The sequence below is a fragment of the Rhincodon typus genome, chromosome 2 (assembly GCF_021869965.1).
Source record: "Rhincodon typus isolate 14 chromosome 2, sRhiTyp1.1, whole genome shotgun sequence".
In the NCBI taxonomy this organism is placed as follows: Eukaryota; Metazoa; Chordata; class Chondrichthyes; order Orectolobiformes; family Rhincodontidae; genus Rhincodon; species Rhincodon typus.
In genome coordinates, this window is record NC_063333.1 from 107,731,401 (window position 1) to 107,755,292 (window position 23,892).

Genomic DNA, 23,892 nt, shown 5'->3' on the forward strand with positions numbered 1-23,892 from the left:
TAAAAGCTTTGTTGGTAAAACTTGGTAGTTTTAGTTCCTATCCAATTGGTATCTTTTCTACTTGTTCAATTGTAATTCTACATTCACGAAATGACACTAACAAAGTGCTATGAAGATTTGCAAAGAGGTATCGTGAAAGACTATTGTCTGTCTCTCAACTAGTTCACCGTGGGGTTGTAATTGACAAATATGAATATGGCGCAAGAGTCATGGGTTGCAACATTTGAAATTAAGTCACTGTATGACTTAAGCAGCGGATGTTTGATTCACTGAGTAGGACTTGATGCATTGGTTTATTATTTCCTATTTCCTGTTTTCTTTACCCTCTGCTGCCCAGATATTTTCGTGCCTCCTTCTAGTGGCCATAGAATTTACCACCTTCTGGCTACTGATGCTGCTTGAGAAGAAAAATAATAACAATAGAACATTTGGAAAGAAAATGGTGTACTAAATTTTAAAACTTTTTTTCTTCAATTGTTAGGAGGTGAGGTGTCTGCAAAATACTTGTTGCATGATGCTCATTCAACTGTTCAACTAAGATAGTGAATGTAACAATGATGGGCACAAGCCTGCCACCATTTTAAGCCAGATGGTCATAAATTTAGTTGTTTATTTTGTATTTTCTATGTTTTCTTTATTTTAGCAGTGGTCTCAAAGAGGAGCATGGAGAAGCAGAGACGGTCTTGGATGAGGATGAAGAGAGAGCCAAGACATTTCAAAATAAACAATCTGATTGTAGAATGGAGGAAATGAAGAATTGCCAACCAAGTGAAGAGCTCATTCGTGCAAATGCGCAGATTATTGAATTGGTGTCAGACACTCCAGAACTGAAAGAAGATCTCTCCAGCGATGAAAGAAGCCTTTGGGAAGCCGGTGTCGCTGAAGAAACTGCTGAAAATATGAAGGTCTGCAATCAAGAATGCTTTGATGGGTATGTTGTGTAATATGCTGTGCAACTCTATGTACTGGCATGGAAATCTGGAAATTTGTCAAACTGAATCCAAATGGTTGAAGTTTTTCAAATAATAAAGTGCAAAGTTCAATATATGTTTCATTAAGTCCATGGGAAGATGGTGGCGTAGAGGTAAAACACTTGAGTAGTAAACTAGAGTCCTAGCCTAATGATCTGTGCACATGGGTTTAAATTCCACCGTGGCAGGTGGTGAAGTTCAAGGTCAGTATAAGCAAAAATTGGAAGAATTAATAATCAGAATAATAAATGCCTAATGACAGCCATGCACTGACTGTTGATTTGAAATACCCATTTGCTTCACTAATGTTCTTTTATGGAAGGAAATCTGTCATCTTTACCTGGTCTAGCATCTGACTCCAGACCCATAGTAATGTAGTTGACTTTTAACTACCCTCTGAAATGGCTTAGCAAGCCTCGTAATTGAAGGCCAATTTGGGATGGCAATAAAAGCCTTGCCAGTGATACCCATATCCCAAGAACAATTTAGAATATAGTTTATGGCTCTTCTTCCTACCTGACGCTTTCCTACACTACATTTCATCTCCCACTTCTTTGCCCTCTCCTACTCTCCTGGCCTATCCAAGTCTATGGGTTCTCCTTTGTCTGAATTACTCATTACCTCCTTGAAGAATTCTAACAAATTTGTAAGGTGTGACCTGCCCTCGATGAAACCATGTTGACTTAGCTCGATTTTACCATGCACTTCTAAGTACTTATCTTTCATAATGGACTCTAACATGTGACTGAGGTCAGGGTAACTGGCCTATAGTTTCCTGTCTGCTGCCTCCCTCCCTTCTTAAGCAGGGACATTACATTAGCCATAATCCAGTTGTCTGGCATTCCTCCAACTCCAGTGATTCCTGAAAAATCACACCAAAGCCTCTACAATCTCCTCCGCTCTCTTTCAGAACTCTGGGTTGTAGCCCATCAGGTCCAAGTGATTTATCCACCTTCAGACCTTTCAGCTTCTCCTGTACCACCTTCGTAATGATGGCCACTATACTCCCCTCTGCCTCCTGACTGTCTTAAAATTCTGCATGCTGTTGGTGTCTTCCACTGTGAAAACTGATGCAGAATACCTACAGGTAGTTCTGCTATGACACGTGTTTCGTTAACACGAATTGGCTGTAACACGATTGATGAGCAGTGGATGCTGTTTGGATGACACGAACTTTCTGCTATACAGGTATAGCAATTTCCCTATAACATGATTTTCGGTGGTAATTTTCTATAGCGTGAGGTCACACAAGAACGCAAAGCAACTGTCACGTTTGTAGGAGAACTACCTGTATTCCGTTCCTCCACCAATTCTTTGTTCCCCACACTACTTCTCCAGCCACATTTTTCAGCAGTCCAATGTCCCCTTTTCCCTCTCTCTTGCCTTTTTAAATTATCGACAAGTTTCTTGCAATCTTCTTTTATGTTACTAGCTAGCTTAGCCTTGTATTTCATCATCTTCCCCCAAATTGCTTTTCAGTTATCCTCTGCTACATTTTAAAGACTTCTTAATCCTCTGGGCTTCCCCTTGTCTTCACCATGTTGCATGCTTTTTCTTTTGCTTTTATGCTGTCCCTGATATCCCTTGATAGCTGTGGTTGTCCCGTCCTCCTCTAAGTATGTTTCTTCTTCTTTGGGATGAATTTCTGCTGTGCCTTCCAAATTATCCCCAGAAACCTCTACTGTTCTGGTCCACTGTCTTCTCTGTTAGATTTCTCTTCCAGTCAACTCTGGCCAGCTCTTCCTTTGTGTTTGTAGTTACCTTTTACTCAATTGTAATACTGTTACATCTGATTCCAGCTTTTCCCTCTCGACCTGCAGAGCAAATTCTATCATATCATCACCCTGGACCCAGCTGTTTGCTGTTGCTCCCCTAGTCACTCTCATTGGCTGTTCTCATTCTCTCGATGCCCCTACAGTCACAGGCTGTTTCTCTCCTGGGTTTGTTGTTGAAAGGCTCATTGGTGAGCCCATCTGCAGCCAGCATGGATGAGAATAATCTTGTGACTGGAGAAGCAGGTCCTCCCAATATTCTAGGACGGAGTGGTCCAAGTAGCATTTGTACCCCACAAGTGTCAAGGAATGGTAATTTTCAGTAAGGCAAAATCTAAGCATCACCTGTTGACATTCTGTAACATTGCCAGCACTGAATCCCCTCAGTGTCAACATCCTGGAGTTAATGTTAACCAGAAACTGAACTTAACCAGAAACTGAACTGAACCAGCGATTATAGCAACAAGAGAAGGTGAGAGGCTTGGAATTCTGCAATGACTAACACACCTCCTGACTCCTGAAACCCTTTTCATCCCGTGTAAGACACAGTCAAGAATATAATAGAATACTGTCCAGTTCCCTGGATGTGTTTGGCTCCAATTGTAGCAGTGTATACCGTGAGCCCTGCAGTAATCCAAGGCTTTTTTGACAATACCTATCAAACCTCTGACTTCTACCTAGAAGGTAAAAGGCTGCATAGCGTGGAAACAACAACACCTCCAGGTGTGTTCTAAATTGTTCACCATTATAGATTGGAATTATATTACTGTCCCTTCACTGTTGCTCGGTCAAAAACCTGAAACTGTGTTCCCTAAAAGCACTGTTGGTGCCCCTGTATCAAATGAACTGTGGCAGTTTGTGATGCAAATTAATAAATTTAGAATTTGGATTTTAAAGCAAAGCAAAATCTTATATAAAGGAAAGTATGCAAAACTAAAGTATACTTCTGGTTTTAGTTTGTGAAGATGTCTTTTTAAAAAAAAAAAATCAGTCATTTTGAACAGTGAGTTCAAAATAGACTTTCTAAGAAAATATGATTAAACCTAAATGGCTCAATTGGCTACCTGGGCAGTTAATTGCTGAGTGTACAAAGTTAAACTTTGACATTCAGAAAAAATAAATGACCTAGGAGCCACTAGTAGGTTGAGTTCATCCTAGCAGAAGGCAGCTTTTTTTTAGTTTGCAAAAGATTCCAAGCTGTGAGTGGAAAGAAGTAAGAAAGACCTTAGAGCTGGCAAGAATCCTTCATGTCATCAGAGCTGAAAAGAAGTCTTAAGCCGCTTCAACAATAACTGAAGTTGGTCGGAAAGAGTCATTTCAGTAAGAAATTTGAGAGATTCAAGATAAGAGTGATAATTCACTGAGGTTGAGTATATCTAAAGGATGTGGTTGGAAAAAAGGTTGTATCTTTTCTTATTCAATTATTGGATTTGGGTGTACCTGGCTATGCCAGAATTTATTGCCTATCTCTGATTGCCAAGAGTTATTGATGTGGGTCTAGAGTAGCATATAGGCCAGAGCAAGTAAGAATGGCCGATCTTTCTTCCTTGAAAGACATTATTGATTCTATTAAAAACCCATCTGGTTCACTAGTGATTACATGGTTGCCATTATTCTAACATTGTCCAGATTTTTATTGAATTCAAACTTCATCTTCTGCCATAGTGAGTTGGGAAGCCTTGTCCCTAGAATATTAGCCTTGGCTTTGGATTATTAGTTAATGACATTAGTATTACACTACTGTCTGTTAAGATCTTTCTAGATGCCTTGTGTATAGGTTCACATTTCTTGTTAATTTCATTGAGACTATATTGTGTAAATATGTTCAGTGATTGATCATCACAGTAACCAAACTGCAAAATAAGGCAATTCATCATCCCCTCCTTAAGGGAAATTAAAGATAAACAATAAATGATGACTTTTTCAACAAGGCTCACATCCACCAAATTTAAAAAATAATGTCTTACTGCACTTATAGAGGTGACTGATGACATTTCAATTAATCAGATATATGGAATTGGTTTAACCATTTGTATTAATAGTGAATATCCCCTGGGCAGTCCTTCCATCAGTGAAGAGAAATGAGATTCGAGGTACTGACTTTAAACACAGTTCAACCAAAGCATCCTGGGATACAGTGTAATTGTAATGAAAGCTGATGAACACAACTGCAGATAAGTGTTAATGCTGCTACATTTATTTGCATAGTAACCTTATAAAGGCTGCATTGCTTTTTGCATTTAAAATGCAGCATTTCCCATACAATTATCAGCTCGAGAGTGCTGATTTGCTTATTCATGTTGTACACCACATACAATATTAGAAGCGGGAGAGAGGAAACAACAATAAAGCTTGGCAATTAATTTTAATTCATCACCTAACTGCATTTTCTGTGGCAACACCCATACCAAAGTACAAATGTGTTTCTTTTTCCTTTTACGTTGGTATTTCTTGCCAGATTTTCCGATGAGTGCAAGATAAAAAACCTGGACAAAATGTTTTTTTATAAAAGTGATGCCCACACTAAAGATGCAGAAACAGAATAATTAATCTATGATGAAAATAAATTGTGTAGCAGAAATTATTTTGTTTTGTTTTCTTGAAGAGAGGAAGACCTGTACCGTGACGAAGCTGAGATAGAAAAAGAAAAAAATCAAAGATTGACCTCTGAAAGCCAACCGGCAGGTAATCTTGTTTCTCTCTTCACAAACAGACTTTGCTACTGACATCTTCGTCTTCCCAACAATTAAGTCAGCAGGGTTGCAGAATCGTCACTTAGGGCTATGATTTATGCTGCTTAGTGAAATAAAACTGCTGTTGAAAAGGCAAGAATGTTGCAGTTACATAGATTAGATGGTCATTAGATGGTCAAATGATCAGCTACTAGAGCTAGATGAAGTTTGCTGCTTAACAGTTTTTAATGAAATATAATCATCCACTATTCAGTATACTAATTTGGTACTGTGTTATAAGAATTTTCCTAACAGATGTGTAACAATTCAAATCATAAAATCACACACAGTAATGAAGAAGACTTTCAGTCGATCCAGTTTGTACTACAAAACTACACTAAATCTGCACCAGTCCTGCTTTTCAGTCACTCGGCCCAAAGCCTTGAATGTTATAACATTTCAAGTGCTCATCTAAGTACTTTTTTTTTTTTGAAGGTTGTGAGGCTACCTACCTCAACTACCTGCAAGTACTTCCTTTTCAACTATTTCTCCAATTCCAAGTTGAAAGTTCCTCTGCGTCAGCCTTTCAGGCAGTACATCCAAGTTCTCAACAACTTGCTGTGTAAAAATGTTTCTCATCTCTCTGGTTCCTCACCAATTCTCTTCAATCTGTGACCTCTGGTTTAAAATAAACACCGTTACACACCTGTAGTACCTTACACAGCTTTAGGACATCCTACATCTCAGACAATGGAAATATTTTTCGAAATATAGTCATTCAGGATACATGGAGACCAATTTGTACAAAACAAGATTCCACAGTGTAACTGCAGTTGAGATTGGAAGTACACATAAATGGAAGTAAACACCCTATCCTCCTGGAGCGAGTCTAACCCCTGCCCCACTGACCCCCTTCTCCCACCTCTAACACACCCCATCCTCCTGGACACCACCCCAAGGCCTCCTACCCTCCCTCGACCTCTTCACCTCTAACTGCCGTCATGACATCAATCGCCTCAACCTCTCCACCGCTCTCTCTCACTCCAACCTCTTCCCCCACAGAACATGCAGCCCTCCACTCCAACCCTAACCTCACTATAAAACCTGTGGACAAGGGAGGCGCAGTTGTGGTATGGCTCACTCACCCCTACATCGCTGAGGCCAGGTGCCAACTCTCTGACACCTCCTCCTACCGCCTCCTTGATCATGACCGCACCCCTGACCACCAAAACATCATCTCCCAGACCATCCATAACCCTATAACCTCATCACCTCAGTTGACCTCCCACCCACAGCCTCCAACCTCATCGTTCCCCAACCCCACACCACCTGTTTCTATCTCCTTCCCAAAATCCATAAACCCGACTGCCCTGGTCGACCCATTGTCTCTGCCTGCTCCTGCCCCACCGAACTTATCTCGACTCCATTTTCTCCCCCCTGGTCCAGGAACTCCCCACCCATGTCCGTGACATCACCCATGCCCTCCACCTCCTCCAAAACTTCCAATTCCCTGGCCCTCAACATCTCATCTTCACCATGGACATCCAATCCCCGTATACTTGCATTCCCCATGCAAATGGCCTAAAAGCCCTCCGCTTCTTCCTCTCCCCCAGGCCCGATCAGTCCCCCTCCACTGGCACCATTATTCGCCTAACCGAACTCGTCCTTACCCTTAACAACTCCTCCAACTCCTCCCACTTCCTACCGACGAAAGGGGTGGCCATGGGTACCCGCATGGACCCAAGCTGTGCCTGCCTCTTTGTAGGATACGTGGAACAGTCCCTCTTCCGCAGCTACACTGGCACTATCTCCCACCTCTTCCTCCGTTACATCGATGACTGTATCGGCGCCGCCTCGGGCTCCCACGAGGAGCTCGAACAGTTCATCCACTTTACTAACACCTTCCACCCTAATCTTAAGTTCACCTGGACCATCTCTGATACCTCTCTCTCCTTCCTGGACCTCTCTGTCTCCATCTCTGGTAATCACCTGGAAACTGATATCTATTTCAAGCCCACCGACTCCCACAGCTACCTAGACTACACCTCCTCTCACCCACCTTCCTGCAAGAATGCTATCCCCTATTCCCAATTCCTTCGCCTGTGCCACATCTGCTCCCAAGATGTGGCGTTCCACTCCCAGACATCACGGTTGTCCTCGTTTTTAAGGACCACAATCCTCCCCCCCGCCCCTCCCCCACCGGAAGCCAAAAAAGCCCTCGACCGCATCTCTTGTGTTTCCCACACCTCAGCCCTCACACCCCCTCCCCGCAATAACAACAAAGACACAACTCCCCTTGTCCTCACGTATCACCCCAACCAACCTCCGGATTCAACGCATCGTTCTCTGCCACCTGCAATCCGACCCCACTACCAAGGGTATATTTCCCTCCCCACCTTTATCTGCCTTCCGGAGGGACCACTCTCTCCGTGACTCCCTTGTCCGCTCCACACTCCCCACTAGCCACACCACCCCTGGAACCTTTCCCTGCAACCGCAGGAGGTGCTACGCCTGCCCCTACACCTCCCCCCTCATTCCTATCCCAGGCCCCAAGAAAATCTTCCACATTAAACAGATGTTAACCTGCACATCCGCTAACGAGGTATATTGTATCCGCTGTTCCTGATATGGCCTCCTCTATATCGGGGAAATCAAGCGGAGGCTTGGAGACCACTTTGTGGAGCACCTGTGCTCGGTTCGTAACAAACGACTACACTTCCCAGTCGCGAACCACTTCAACTCCCCCTCCCACTCCTTGGACGACATGTCCATCCTGGGCCTCCTCCAGTGCCACAACGATGCCACCTGAAAACTGGAGGAACAGCACCTCATATTCCGCCTGAAAACCCCTACAACCCAATGGTCTCCATGTGAACTTCACAAGCTTCAAAATCTCTCCACCCCCAACCTCATCCCAAGACCAGCCCCCCTCTCGTCCCCGCCTCCTTGCCCTGTCCGTCTTCGTTCCACCTACCTGCTCAACTACCCACCTTCTATCATCGCCTCCCCCTCTCTCTATTTATTTCAGAGTCCCCTTCCCCTCCCCCACTTCTGAAGAAGGGTCCAGACCCGAAACGTCAGCTTTCCTGCTCCTCTGATGCTGCCTCGCCTGCTGTGTTCATCCAGCTCCAGATCTTGTTATCTCAGACTCCAGCATCGGCATTTCCTACTATCTCAAAGATCTTGGTGCACTGCCTTTCAGAGAGTAGTCATACATTAAAGTAAGCCAATATGTAATGGAATCCTTTCAACACAGAAATTACAGAGGTCTCATTACTTTTAGCAAGTGTGAGATAAGGGGAAGGTTGGCACAGTCCCAGAGGATAATAGGGCCGTTCTGTCATTGGAGAGAGATGACTAGTGGTCGTTTAACCTGAGGGTCACCACACCTCAGGTGAGGAGCAAGGTTGAGGAGTGTCCTTCATGGTAACCTCAGCCTGTATGGGAATTGAACCCACACTGCTGGCATCGCAAAGCCATCCAGCCAACTGAGCTGACCTGTCCCTGTCCCTCTTCAACCAGCTTTACGATGTTTTCTTCATCAGTGAAGAACGAAAACACCTTGTTAGTATTTAACCTGCTTACTTCTGGAAAAGTGAAAATTGTTCACATTGACATGAGAAGCCACGGCTGTAGACAATTCCACTGCCATTGAGCTAGGCTTCTTGTGCCCAATTTCACGGTCAAAGCTCCTGCTGTTGACAACTTCTGATTTCCACTCCATACCGTAGGAATATCTAGTCTCAGCCTTCTTCTCACCATCCTCTTCACAGTCCCTCGAATTGAGGTATTCCAGTTCACTCAACATTGGTAAGAATTGGCTGGACATTGGAATCTATGGTGATGGTGCCCTTGAAAATTGATTAATTTCTCTTTTGTTTGGCCATGCAAAGTCAGATTTCCATCAGAAGAAAAAAATTACAGAAACAAACTAGAATGCTTGAGAAACTGAGTAAGTCTGGCAGCATCTGTGGTGAGAGAAACAAGCTAATCTTTTGAGTCCAGTCTGATGACTTTTCAGAACTGAGTTTGGATTTCTCCACAGATGCTGCCGGACCTCCTACATTCTTTCGCATTGTCTGTATTTGTTTCAGATTTCCAGCAACTGTACTATTTTGCTTTGGCTGCTTCAGGACTTTGAGTGAGTGATCTACGAGAGATAATTCCTATCGATATAGGTCCTTCCACTTACACAAGTTAAGTATTTTGGATGAAATTCCATTTAGGTGGTTAAGGATAAAAGAAATAATATGTATGTTGTACCTTCCAAAGGAATTTTGGAATTTTCCAAAATAATTAAAATAAATTAGTTGGTCCTGAAGCATAGCCACTGAGTTGCATACAATAACAAATCTGTTATGACATTGAGATGACCCATTGATGTTGGTTAAGGCCTGAATGGTGAGGACACTCAGGGGTATACTGTTTTTGTACTTCTGGACAGGTAGTTAGTGCTGCAGTTTAACAGATCAGCTAAAAGCAAGCATCTATACAAAGAAGCTACAAAGACACTGAAGCATTGGCAGAAAGTAAATATTAAATCCTGAAGGAAGGCTTGCACTATTCATCTAATGTTATATCTTGATAAAATCCTCATGTTTAGAATTGGTATTGCAATTGTTCATGTTTCTTGCAAAATAACAAAATTGACTGATTATGGTTTTTATTTGATTTACTTTTCCTGATGTAGCTGCCACAAAGTGGTCCACTATTGAACCTGGTGTAGATGTTTTGGAATATTGTGCTAGGGAATGGAAGGGAAACACAGCAAAAGCGCAACTAATGAAAGAGGTAGACAACTACTTTTGGTGCTTTCAATTTTGTTCTTAAATTAGATGCAATTTTTACTCACTTGTTCCTGTATTTTAATTTGGACAGTGGTCTGTGTATAATATAAAAGACTTGTATTTTTGTGCAAAAGGAACTGCATACTTTCAATTTCAATTTGAAATTAATTGTGGTAAATGTGGGAAGACCTCAGATATTTTTACGTAAGGTGCTACAAAAGTGAACCCTTTTGATTTCTTGGAATTCTGGTAACGTATGTGTCCTTGCCAGGAGTAACTTTGCAATGTTGGCTACTGTCTGAATAATCAACTCTTGACTTATCTCTCTTCCAGTGTGAAATTACATTTCAAAACCAGAAAAAAAATGATCTCAATGTTGATGTAAATATGGAATATTCCTTTTGGACTGCTGTGATGAACATTTTACAAGACATTTGAGAATGCTACAAGTAGTTTTTTTTTAACAGGCATATGAAGCTGTATGTCAAACTTTCAGTTCTGTAAGAAGAGTTCGAGGTGATAATTATTGTGCTTTAAGAGCTACACTGTTTCAAGTATTGAGTAATGTTAAACTTCTTCCCTGCCTGCAACAAGATGACCTAATCCAGGTACCTTTGTGCATTATTGAATTTTTGACCCAAATGTACCTTTCTCGTTTTAAGATTGGGCAGTTTTTTTTTTTTAAATACTATCGTTCTACACATAGAGCCTGCATGCAGATCATATAAATTGGACATACTTGTTGCAGGTTATTGTGGTGATGTTGAGACAGGAATGAGGTTGGAGTTGGTGATAGATTTAGAACTTCTGATTAGAGGTCACCACCTGAAACATTAACTCTATTTATCTTTCCATAGATGCTGTCAGACCTGCTCAGTATTTCTAATATTTTCCACTTTTAATTAAATCTGAGATTGGTTGGTATTACTAGTGCTATTTTATCGTAAATCAAGTAGGCATGTAATTTTTAAAAAAAAACTGCATATGGGTTTTTAGAATTGGAATTTCCATCTGTCAATTTCCAAGGGACCTTGCTTATAAGCCTCAATTTAGTCAGAAAAATGACCTGTTTGACTTAGTACCTATCCCCTGCCTTTTCCCTGTGCTCTTGCACATTATTTATATTCAAATAATCATCTAAAATCATATTGATGCCTTGATTTGAACTACTCTGCACCAAAGTTCCATGCATTTTTTTTCCAGACTCGTACCACCCAGGAAAAGGTTTTCTTATACAGTTCCTTGTATTTGCTTATTTTGCAAATCATTTTGATCCTCTGCCCTCTTGATCTTAATGCCTTTAAAAGTGGTAATGTTTCTATATACCTACTAATTTTCAGACCACTCATGGTTTTGAAAACTTCTATCAAATCTGTCAAGTCTTCTCTCTGGGGAGAAAAGTCCCACCTTCTACAATGTATCTTTGTCATCTCTGGAACCAGTTACAAACTTCATTTTTCTAATGCATTCACAACTTTCCAAAAGACACTTTAAGCTCAGTAGCACAGTACTTAAGCTGAAGTTTAATTAGTGACTTGTACAAGTTCAGCATACTTTCCTTTGTCTTGAACTCTGTGCCCAGGAAGCTGTATGCTTTATTAACTGCTCTTTGCACCTACCCTACCACCTTTTTTATTGACTTGCATACATATAGACCCAAGTCCTTCTGTTTCTGCACTATGCCCTGATTAATAAAGGCCCAGACAGTGTATGCTTTATTAACTGCTGTTTCCATCTGTCCCACTACCTTCAATGATCCATGTATATATGCACCCACGTCCCTCTGCTCCTGCGCCCCGTATTTTATATTGTCTTTCAATATTCTTCCTACCAAAGTGCCTCACCTTACATTTCTCTGCACTGAATCCCATCTGCCACCTCGTCACCTTTTACGTCAATCTGTTTATGACCTTTAGAAGTTATATACTGTCATAGAATCATACAGTACAGAAAAGACCCTTCTCCCATTGTTTCTGCACCGAGAAACTACCCTAAATCCACATTGAACTAGTCCAGCACTTGGTCAGTAGCCTTGAAAGTTATGACATTTCAACTGCTCACCCATACACTTTTTAAAGATTGTGATGTTTCCCGCTTCAACTACTCTCCGAGGCAGATTTCCCACCACTCTCTGCATGAAAAAGTCATTCTTCAAATCCCCTCCAAACATCTTCCTTTCATTTTTAAAATTTAAAATTTTGCCTGCTTGCTATTGACCCTTCACCTAAGGAGAATGGCTAGGCTGCTTTCTATCCACCCTGTCCATGCCCCTCATAATCTTATACACCTCAATCAGGTCCCCGCTCAGCCTTCTTTACTCTAAAGAAAACAAAATAAATTTATCCGGTCTCTCTTCATAGCTAAACTGCTCTATCCCAGGCAACATCCTGGAGAATCTACTCTACACCCACTGCAGTGTAATCTCATCCTTTGGAGCAGTGACCAGAACTGCACACATTATTCCAGGTATGGTCTAAACAAAGTCCTTTACAGCTCCAACATAATCAGTTCTGATGAAACATTACTGGAGTCAAAATGTAGACTGATGAGGCAGTAATTAGCTGGTTTGGGTTGTCCTGATTTATACCTGGGTGATTTTCCACATTGTTGGGTAGATGTCAGGCCTGTGTTGAACAGCTTGGCTAGGGGCATGGGAAGTTTTGGAGCATGGGTCTTCAGTATTGTTGCTGTAATGTTGTCAGGGCCCATAGCTCATACAGCATCCAGTGCCTTCCGTGATCATTTGATATCACGTAGAATCAATCAAAAATACTGGCTTCTGTGATGCTGGGGACCTCTGGAGGAGGTTAAGATGCATCATCCACTTTGCATTTCTGGGTGAAGATTATTGCAAATGCCCAGCCTTATCCTTTGTATTGATGTCCTGGGTTCCCCCATCATTGAAGGTGGGGATAATTGCAGAACCTCCTCCTCCAGTCAGTTGTTTACTTGTATGCAAATCGTTCATGACTGGATGAGGAAGGATCTAATCCAAACGTTATGAAATCACTTAGCTTTGTTTTCGACTTTTTGCTTTTTGCCACACAGTAGTTCTCTTTCGTAGAATGTCGTAATCAGGAGATATCCTTGCTCAAGTTTGATCTGATGCTTAATGGGATCTGGAAACCCAGTGTTGAGGACTCAAAGGCAACTCCTCACTAATTGTTTACCAATGTGCTGTCACCTCCATTAGGTCTAAACTGCTGATGCAACAGGAAAAATTCAGGGATTTGATAGTGTTGTCTGGGACATTATAAGATATGAATATGTGAGTGTGACTGTGTCTGTACTATGTCTGTGACTATACTGACTCTGCGTATAAACAGACCAGTCAGTCTGACTTGAGTGGTGGACAAGCTTCTAAAGATTATAATTCATTGTAGAATTAGGAGTCACATGGAAAATAGTGGATTGATTAGGAAGAATCAGCATGGATCTCCAAAGGGGAAATTGTGTTTAACTAACTTGCTAAACTTTTTAGAAGACGTAACATCTATCTAGAAAGAATAGATGAGGGTAAAGCTGTTGATGTTGTTTATGTAGGTTTTCAGAGGGCATTTGATACAGTGCCAAACAACAAACTTGTGAGGAAATATTAAAGGTCATGGTATAAAAGGGATAGTAGCAACATGGATGCAAAATTGCCTTAGTAACAAGAACCAGTGAGTAATGGTGATGATATTTTTTGGGTTGGAGGAATGTTTATTGAGTCAGTGTTGTATGTGATCTGGATCTTGATGTGCAGCGGACAATAAACTGTGAGGAGGACAGTGTGAAACTCCAAAAGAAAATTAACAAGTTGGTTGAGTAGTGAGATAGGTTGCAAATGAAGTTCAATTGTAAGGTGATACTCTTGGTGGGAAGAACATTGAAGGTAATATAAAATAGTGGGTTAATTCTGAAGGGGGTCTAGGAGAAGAGGGAAAACATAGTGTTCTTGGCTCTATTAATAGGGCATGAAGTACTAGAGCAGGGAGGCGATCTTGAACTTGTACAAGACAGTTACTAAACCTCACTTGGAATATTCTGTACAGTTCTGGCCACTACATAATGGGAAAGATGTGAATGCATTGGAAGGAGTGCAGAAGTGATTTACAAGAATGGTTCCAGGATTGAGAAACTTCAGTTATGAGGATAGATTGGAGACGTTGGAAATGTTCTCCTTGGAGAGAAGACTGAGAAGAGATATAAAAGAAGTTTTCAAAATCAAGAGGAGGCTAGATGGAGTAGATCAGGAAACGTTTTCCATTCTGAAAGTGACAAGAATGAGAGGATGTAGTTTTAAAGTGACATGCAACAAAAAAGTGATGTGAGAGGAAAAAAAAACTTTTTCATGCAGCAAGTAGTTAGAGTGTAGAACATACTGCCTAGAAACTTGTCAAATTTTGATTTGTATTACAATGCCTGTATAAACTTAGGTTCATCAAAATAATATCAGGAGGGAACTGCCTCAATTATGGTTTGAAAGTAGCAATCTTGCCGTTACATCTCAAGAAATATGGTGGAGGCAGATTCAATTAAGGCAAATGAGAGGGCAATGATTACTTGGATAGAAATAGTGCCCAATAGTATGGGGAAAAGACAGGAGATTGGAATTAGCTCATGATGCTTTTTTCAAGAACCAGCACAGACATGATGGGACCAATGACAGTTGCCTCCAGCTCCATAACAATTCTGTGATGTCAGACTATTCCTTGACTAGTCGGTAACAGCTTTTCCAATTTTGGCATTAGCCCCCAAGATTTTGGTAAGAATGACTTCTCAGGGTTGACTGACCTGAGTTTGTTTTTGGTGCCTAGGCTGATGCCAGATGGTCCATCTGGTTTCATTTTTGGACATTTTTTTAGTGTTTGATATAACTGAGTGGCTTGCTATGCCATTTCAGAGGGTAATTTAAAAGTCATCTACATAGCTGGACTAGAGTGACGCGTCGGCCAGACCAGGCAAGGACGGCAGATTTCCTCCTTGAAAGGACATTACTGAACCAGATGGGTTTTTGCGAGAATCAACAGTGGTTTCTTGGTCATCGTTAGATTTTAGTTCCATATGTAACTCATAAGATATATAATGGTGAACTGGTGGATGTGTTATGTTTGAGATTTTCAGAAAACCTTTGATAAATCGCATCTAAGAAGTTCGTGAACAAGTTTATTACCCCAATCCTTGTGCTCTAAACTCTCAGGGATTAAGGACTGAATAATGGACAGGAGACAGGGAGTAGGATTGTTTTCAAATTAGCAGGGTGAGAGGCACTGCAAGGATCTGTACTGAACCCTAACTATTCACAATGAGTACCAATGGTTTGGATGTGGGTCCTGAAAGTAATACAACAAACTTTGCTTTAACCTGCACCTTATGAACCGGCTCTCTCCAAACTGGCAAAAATTATGTACATGAAATACTGGAAGTTTACTATATTATTGTGATCACTGCAATGTTTGAATAGTCAATTGAAGGAGCGAGTGAGAAGGTAAGTGTAAGTAAAGTACAACAGTGACGTGTATACCCCATGCATTTCTTTTCTATTACTTAGTGTGTATTTTTTACATTGATTATGTGGACCTCTTGTTCAACCGGAATATTGATCAACCGATACACTCCTGGTCCCATAGGTGCAAGTTAATAAAAAGTTTGCTTGTGTTTCCAAAATTGTACCTGACACAAAACTGGGTGGAATTGCGAGATGTCGTGAAGATGCAAAGATATTTCCCGAGAATTTGGAGAGAGAAAGTGAGTGGGCCAAAAATTAGCAGATGGAGTATAATTGGGGAAATGTGAGTTTGTTTTTCCTTCTTTTTCTTTTCCTTTTCCTTTTGAAATGGAGCTTTTCTGAAATGCTGAGAGGTTGGAAAGTGTTGAACTATAAAGAGATGTGGGTGTCCTTGTTCATGCGTTAACATGCTAGTGCAAAAGCAAGCGAACTTCTAGAGAATATGTGCATAGGTGTAAAGGTACTTTACTACAGTTGGAAAGAGCCTTGATGAGAGCACACCTGGAGTATTGCACGCAGTTTTGGTCGTCTTACCTGAAAAATGCTATGCTTACCATAGAGAAAGTGTAATGAAGGTTCAACAAACTAATTTCCGGAATGGAGGGATTGCCCGGTAAAGAAAGATTAAATAAAATCGGCCTATGTGTTTGCAGTTTCAAATATCGAGATTTAATTCATATGTACAAAATTCTTACGGAGCTCAACCAGGTAGATGCAGAAAGAATGTCTGCCTAGTTTGGTGGGTGGGGTTCCAGAACCAGTGGACATTGTCTCAGAGTAAGATATTGGATTGTGACAAGAAAGTTCTTCATTGAGAGTTTGAATCTTTGGAATTCTCTGCACTAGAGGCTTAATCATTGAATAAGTTCAAAGACTGTGATTGATTGATTTCTGTGTATTAAAATATGAAGTGATATGGAGATAGCGCTGGAATATGGCATTGAAGTGGAAGATCAACTATGATCTCATTCAATGACAGTGGTCTTGAAGGCTGGATTTGCTTACACCTTTTTTTAATGTTCTTGTACTTTTTGAACACTTCCATGACTACTGGACACCACAGGGACTGGAAAGCATTCATTTACCCCCCACCACCACCAACTCCTCCCAAGACCCACACCACTAAAACAGCAATTTGATTTAAGTTCAGTGGAGACTTGTCAAATTTTGATTTGTATTACAATGCCTGTATAAACTTAGTTTAATTAGTTAATTGATTTTTATTTAAAGGTTCACCAAAATAGTATCAGGAGGGAACTGCCTCAATTATGGTTTGAAAGTAGCATTTTTTTGCCTTTGCGTCTCAAACTTCTGAATTCAAGACTCAATCAAGGCCTTGAATACACAAGTTGAAACTGCTGCTACGTTGCATTATTTAGGAAGTAGTACCTATGTTGAAGAGACCGGCTTTCCTCAAAGAGTGTAAAGCAGAAACAACTGGGATGGAAGAAGAGAAATGTGAAACCGATTTAATCAATAAGCTCTCTATCCAGGAGAAGTCCTGTATCTTTATTCCTAAATCACCTATGAGTTTTGATCCAGTTAAGTAGGAGACAAAAACTTAAGGTCACTAGCAAATCATGGTGAATTCAGGAGAAATCTTTTTTACCCAGAGACAATAAAAATGAAAAACTGGAGAAACTTGGTAGGCCCAGCAGCATCTATGGTACGAGAAACAGAGTTTTGAGTCTAATATGATTCTTCTTCAGTTCTGAGATGGACATGCATTCTAAGACATTAATTTCATTTCCTTTGGAAAAATGTAAGTAAGGTGAGCTTTCCTGTTTTAATGCACTTTATTCAAAATGCTGTAATTACTCAGGAAAGCTATCCTCACTTTTTAGAGCACTGATTTGGGCCAGAATTGCCATTTGAACCAAATCAATAAAAGGTTTCTTATTTCTGTTCTCAGTGGATACTTAAAGCTAAATTAACCTGATCTTCAGTCTTTAAAAAGATGGAGCAGGAATGACAGGGAAATCCTTTTTGATTGTCAGTGCGAGCATGAATGTAAGTTTTCTGTTTGTACCACTAGATGTCCCCTGTTATCACAGTACTGTAGCTCATTAAGACCTTGTGTAATTCATTATAACATGGGACTGATTAGCTGATTAGTATTTAATTGCAAAATGATCTTTTCTAGCTTCCAGAAAAGCTGATTGCAGCAAACTACATCTGGATCAAGCAGTGGTATTTTGGAGTTCAAGACTCTGGGAATGAAAATCCTGTGAAAAAACTGATGGAATATTTGACAGTACTGAAACAAAAGGTGCATTTTTTTGAGTTTGAGTGTGTATGTAGTACAATGTTCAATGTTAAATTTTAACTGTACGTCTTTCATCCCATCTTTCTGTTCCAAACAGTTGTCTGAAACTGATCTACAGCTCCAAAAAGGCAAACTCTTTAGAATTTATAGATATAACAAATATGTAATGCAGTTGTTTCAAGTTACAATTCACTCCTGATTCTTGTATCATCTGAATACAAGTTAGCTAAAATTTCTTCATTTTTTATTACTGTGCAAAATTAGAGCAGATGTACGTCATTCAGCCCTTTGGCCCCGCTCTGGCATTCAATAAGATCGTGATCAATCTGTTTGTTTTGCTTTCCAAGTTCCCATCTATCTCTGATAACCCTTGATTCTCCTGCCTATCTTGAATCTATCCATCTCTCTCAAAAATATTCAATGACTCCACCTCCACTACATTTAGAGGCTGAGAGTTCTAAAGTTGCACAGCCTTCCGAGAGAAAATATTTCTCCTCATCGCTGTCCTGAAAAGGCAATCCCTAATTTTAAAAGTGCTTCTTGATTTCCTGCTATAACTTTAGCAGGGGATTACCAGAGACCCTGGTGAAATGGATGTTCTTTATCTGGGGTTTCTGCCAAAATTACAGTGGGTGCTCCTGAAAACTTCAATGGAAATTCTACATAATATCAGCTAAGTATCAATAGACACATGGCTGGAAATAATAAACTTTCAAGGTTTTCAGTGTGGAGCTCTATAATTCAAATGAAGGGTTACTGAGCATTTTCTTGGATATTTGCGCAATGGCTGAGCCAGTGCTGAACTCGTGTTACTCCCTGCAGCATGACTACCTCTTCTCTAATATAAGCAGAGTTTCAGCATTCATTTGCCAGATATGTCGGTCATGATGAGCTAGAACGAAACCTTAACTATGAAGCCAAATATTTTTGTAGCCTATGTTTGTTTACAGATTGCTACCTTACTTAACCATAAATATAAAATGATAATATTCAACAGCAAAAATTTTTATTCTTTGCAAAAATTTGTGCCTAAACGCCTGTTGCCCAAGTAAGAGTACAGCTCAGCTGTTGAGATGCAGTGGTGGCAACTGTTGGGAGGTGGAGGAATGTGTCTGGCTCATTCTTAGGGTTCACACACACTCTACTTCTTCTCCTACACTTCCACTCTTGTCCCTCACTCTTTTTTTGTTCACTCATCGTACGTAGGTGTTGCTGGCTGGGCCAACGTTTTATTGCCCATCCTCAGTTACCCTCGAGAAAGTTGCCTGCCTTCTTGAACCACTGTTGTCCATGTGTTATTGGTAGAACCACAATCCCCGTCATCAGGGAGGGAATTCCAGGATTTTGACTCAGTGACACTGAAGGAATGACAAAATATTTCCAAGTCAGGATAGTGATTGGCTTGGAGGGGCACTTGCAGTTGGTGGTGTTCCCATATATCCACTGCCCTGGTCCTATGGAAATGGTTGTGTGTTTGGAAAATGCTGTCTGAGGAATTTTGAAGAATTTCTACAGGACATGCTGCTAGTGAGGCCAGTGGTGGAGTGACTGAAAATTTATGGATGAGGTGGCTGCCAAGTGAGCTGCTTTGTCCTGGATGATGTCAAGCTTCTTGAGTGTTGTTGGCACTGCACTCATCCAGGCAAGTGGGGAGTATTCCATCACTCTCCTCACTTGTGCCTTGTAGATGGTGCACAGGCTTTGAGGAGTCAGAAGGTAAGTTGCTCACTGCAGGATTCCTAGTCTCTTATCTGCTCTAATAGCTCCTATATATATCTCAAATTCAGTTTCTGGTCAATTGTAATTGCCAAGATTTTGGCAGTTGGGAATTCATGATGGTAACACCAATGAATGTCAAGGGTCAGAGGTTAGATTTGCTTTTATTGGAGATGGTCATTGCCTGGTATTGTGTGGCTTTAATGTTACTTGTTACTGTTTAGTCCAAGCCTGGATATTATCCAAATCTTGTTGCATTTGGACATGAACTGCTTCAGTACCTGAGGAGTTAGAAATGGTGTTGAATATTATGCAATCGTCAGTGAGCATTCCCACATCTGACCCTGTGATGGAGGATGCTCATTGATGAAGCAGTTGAAGCCTAGGACAGTACCCTGAGGAACTCCTAGAGCTGAGATGGCTGACTGCCAAAAAGTGTAACTTCTTGTATGTCAGATATGACTCCAACTATGGAGAGTTTCCTTTCTGATTCCCATTGACTCCAGTCTTACTAGGACTCCTTGTTACCACGCTGTCAAATGTGGCCTTGGTATCAAGGGGCTGTCACTCCCATGTCATTTATAGAATTCAGCTCTTTTGTCCTTGTTTGAACCAAGGCTGTAATGAGGTCAGGAGCTGAGTGGCCCTGGCAAAGTCCAGACTTGGCGTCATTGAGCAGTTTATTGCTGAGCAGATGCTGCTTGAAAGCACTGTTGATAGCACATTGCTCTCAATCATCAGTAAAGTGATGTAATCTTGGCTAGGCTGGATTTGTCCTGCACTTTGTGTAGAGGACTCACCTGAGTAGTTTTAAAACATAGAACATAGAACATAGAATAGCACAGCACAGTACAGGCCTTTCAGCCCACAATATTGTGCCAACCTATTATCCTACTAAGATCAAACTACCCTGCATACCCTGTTTTCCACATTGTCATGTAAATGCCAGTGCTGTAGCTGTACTGGAACAACTCGACTAAGGGTGTGACGAATTCTGGATGACAGTTCGTCAGTACTATTGCTGGAATATTGTTAGGGTCCATTGCCTTTGCAGTATACAGTACCTCCAACCGTTTCTTGATATCATGTGGAGTGAATCCAGTTGGCTGAAGACAGACTGTCGTCTATGATGCTGGAGACTTTTGGACGAGTTTGAGATGGATCATCCACTCAGGACACCTGACTGAAGATTGTTGCGAATGCTTCGGCCTTATCCTCACCAACCCTCGGAACAACATCTCACCCAGACCCATCTTATCCCTATAACCCTGCATTTCCCATGGCTAAGCCCATCCCTGGACACTAAGGGGCAATTAAGCATGGCCAATCCTCCTAACCTGCACATCTTTGGAGTGTGGGAGGAAACCACAGTACCTGGAGGAAACCCACGCAGACATGGGGAGAATGTACAACTCCACACAGACAGTCAACCGAGGGTGGAATCGAATCCAGGTCCCTGGCACTGTGAGGCAGCAGTGCTAACCACTGAGCTACCATGCCGCCCCTTGTAGATGGTGGACAGTTATGGGTACTCGGGAGGAAAAATATATTTGACTTTAACCTCACCAATCTACCTGCTGAAGATGCATCTGTCCATAACGGTATTGGTAAGAGTGACTACCGCACAGTTCTGGTGAAGACAAAAGTCCCACCTTCAGATCATGTTGTGTGGCACTATCATCATTGAGGTTCCCTCAACGCCTGCCACTGAAACAGTCTTTTAGGACCTGACCAGATTGATCAGTAGTGCTGCTGTTAAGCCACCTGTTGGTGGACATTGAAGTCCCCCACATAGAGTATGTCCTGCATCCTCACCACCTCGGCACTTCCTCTCCAAGTCCTGCTCGACATGAAGGAGCACAGAGTCATCAACTGGGGGAGAATGGTATAAGTTTCCTTCCCCATATTTGAACTGACATCATGACACTTTTTATACCATGAGATATTCTGCTCTGAAGGATGTCAGTGAACCAAATGGGTTTTTCTGACAATCAGCAGTGGTTTCATGGTCATCGTTAAATTCTTAATTCTGGATATTTATTGAATTCCAGTTCCTCCTGCCATGGTGTGATTTGAACCAAAGTCCACAGAAAATTACCTGAGCTTGTTAATTAATAGTCTAGTGAGAATACCACTAGACCAATGCCTCCACGAGCACTCTCTCTCTGCGTCCTGCACCCTTACTTACACACTCTTCTCTCTGCCTCCTTTGCACTTGTTCCCTTGGCATTCAATGGTGTTACCGTCACTGAATCACACTCTATCAACATCCTGGGTGTTATGATTGACCAAAAGCTCAACAGGACCAGTCAAATAAATGTTATGTTTACAGGTCAGAGGCTAGAAATGCGGCACTGAGTAACTTACCTCCTGAGTACCCATAACTGTCCACCATCCACAAGGCTCAAGTCAGGAGTGTGATGAAATGCTCCCCACTTGCTTGGATGAGTGCAACTCCAACAACACTCAAGAAGCTTGACACCACCTAAGACAAAGCAGCCTGCTTGATTGATATCGCATCCAGAAACATTCACTCTCTCTGCCACCATTTCCAGATGCACTGCAGGAATTCACCAAAGATTCTGAGACAGCAACAAACACACTACTGTTTAGAAGGACATGAGCAGCAGATAAATGGGGAAACCACCACTTTCAAGTTCCCCTCCTAGCCACTCACCATCCTGACTTGGAAATAAATTGCCATTTCCTGAGTTTTTCTGCACCACAGTCCTGGAATTCCTTCCCTAAAGGCATTGTGGTTCTATCTACAATGCATGGTCTGCAGCAGTTCAAGAAAGTAATTCATTACTACCTTCTTAAGGGCAATTAGGGGATGGGCAGTAAATGCTGGCCCAGCCAGCAATGCTCACGTTCCATGAATTAATAAAAAAGAGAAGATCCTGCTGCCTCTGTCACTGGTCATGCTGTGAAGACATCAGCTTGATTCAAGTGACTCCTGTTTGCACAGCTCGCTGCCTCCCCAGATGCTGCTTGGCTCCAACATTTACAGTTGATAGGTTCTTTAGTAAAGTCCTCATTTACAGTTGTCGTTGGATTCTTGAAAATTGCAACTTCAAGCAAACTGCACTTCCAACAAAACCAATATTAAAAACGGGTAAGATTCTGTAGAACTATCCCTATCCGAGAAAGAAAAGTTATACCCTCCAAGTTGAAGTACTTTGCATTGTTGAATTCCTACATTGGTAAAATAATTTTGAAAGTTCGAAAATAAATGGAACTTTCTGCTTAGAATGACTCCTGCTCATTGTCAGTCATGCCTCCTGAATTTTTCACTCCTGATCCTCATGGTTGTTAAAGACCCTTCCCCTCTCTGACCCTCTTCTCCCAAAATTCCCGCTCCCTGATTCACCCTCTCGCTGCTTCCTTCTGTTAAACTTGCAATTCCACTGAAGATACAAATCCCAAGCTCCAGGGTTATCAAGTGCAGGCTTTGGTGCAGAAGAGTCAAGCTGGGTCTGTTATAAATATATTTTTTATATAAATATTTATGTATTTTTTAAATGCTCCCACTTCCTACTTCTCTTTCCTGAACCCTTGCTGAGTGCAAGAGCTCTTGAAATGAGCAAAAGGAGCAGCATCAACAGTGATTTAAATAAAATACATGGATTCAACCAAATGCATGTAGAGGAAAAAAAAATGAACGAACTGTGGATGCTTGTAATCTGGAACATAAACAGAAATTGCCTAAAAAGTCTCGGCTGGTCTGGCAGCGTCGGTGGAGAGAAATCCGAGTTAACATCCTTCAGTTAACATTCTTCAGACCTTTCTTGAAATGGAGCCTAGGTTTGTGAATTCTATGTAAGTGTGCCTGGGCTTAGAGACCCTCCATATTCTTTTCTGATAGGAATGGTTGCATGTTTAGTTTCCTCTTTCTGTTCCATCCCCAGTTCTTCACTCCAAGCTGGACTTGACCCATTATTAGCATTAGCTAGTCTTCAGTGCAGGATGTTATCTCATGGGGGATTGTATGCAAAGCAGTGGATCCGGAGGACATGGCAGATCTTTGAACACCAAATCATTTTTTTGAATCTCCATGCAAATTTAAACAAAGCATCATGACATCAGATTACAAAAACAAAGTTGCTGGAAAAGCTCAGCAGGTCTGGCAGCATCTGTGAAGGAAAAAACAGAGTTAACGTTTCGGGTCCGGTGACCCTTCCTCAGAACAGTTCTGAGGAAGGGTCACCAGACCCGAA

At 41.4% G+C, this 23,892-nt stretch overlaps 1 protein-coding gene across 11 annotated transcripts in view; it reads left to right on the forward strand.

Moving 5' to 3' along the window:
- Positions 1–23,892, forward strand: part of LOC109919363 — a 62,443-nt gene that overhangs the window by 29,234 nt on the left and 9,317 nt on the right. For 5 of the 11 annotated variants that reach the window (XM_048609638.1, XM_048609676.1, XM_048609670.1 and 2 more), the window contains 5 exons: positions 644–931; positions 5,349–5,428; positions 10,106–10,206; positions 10,670–10,810; positions 17,837–17,962. In XM_048609638.1, coding sequence (XP_048465595.1) covers positions 644–931; positions 5,349–5,428; positions 10,106–10,206; positions 10,670–10,810; positions 17,837–17,962 — 736 coding nt within the window. The remainder of the gene's footprint in view (positions 1–643; positions 932–5,348; positions 5,429–10,105; positions 10,207–10,669; positions 10,811–17,836; positions 17,963–23,892) is intronic. The other 6 variants (XM_048609658.1, XM_048609699.1, XM_048609695.1 and 3 more) reach the window with 3 other exon arrangements.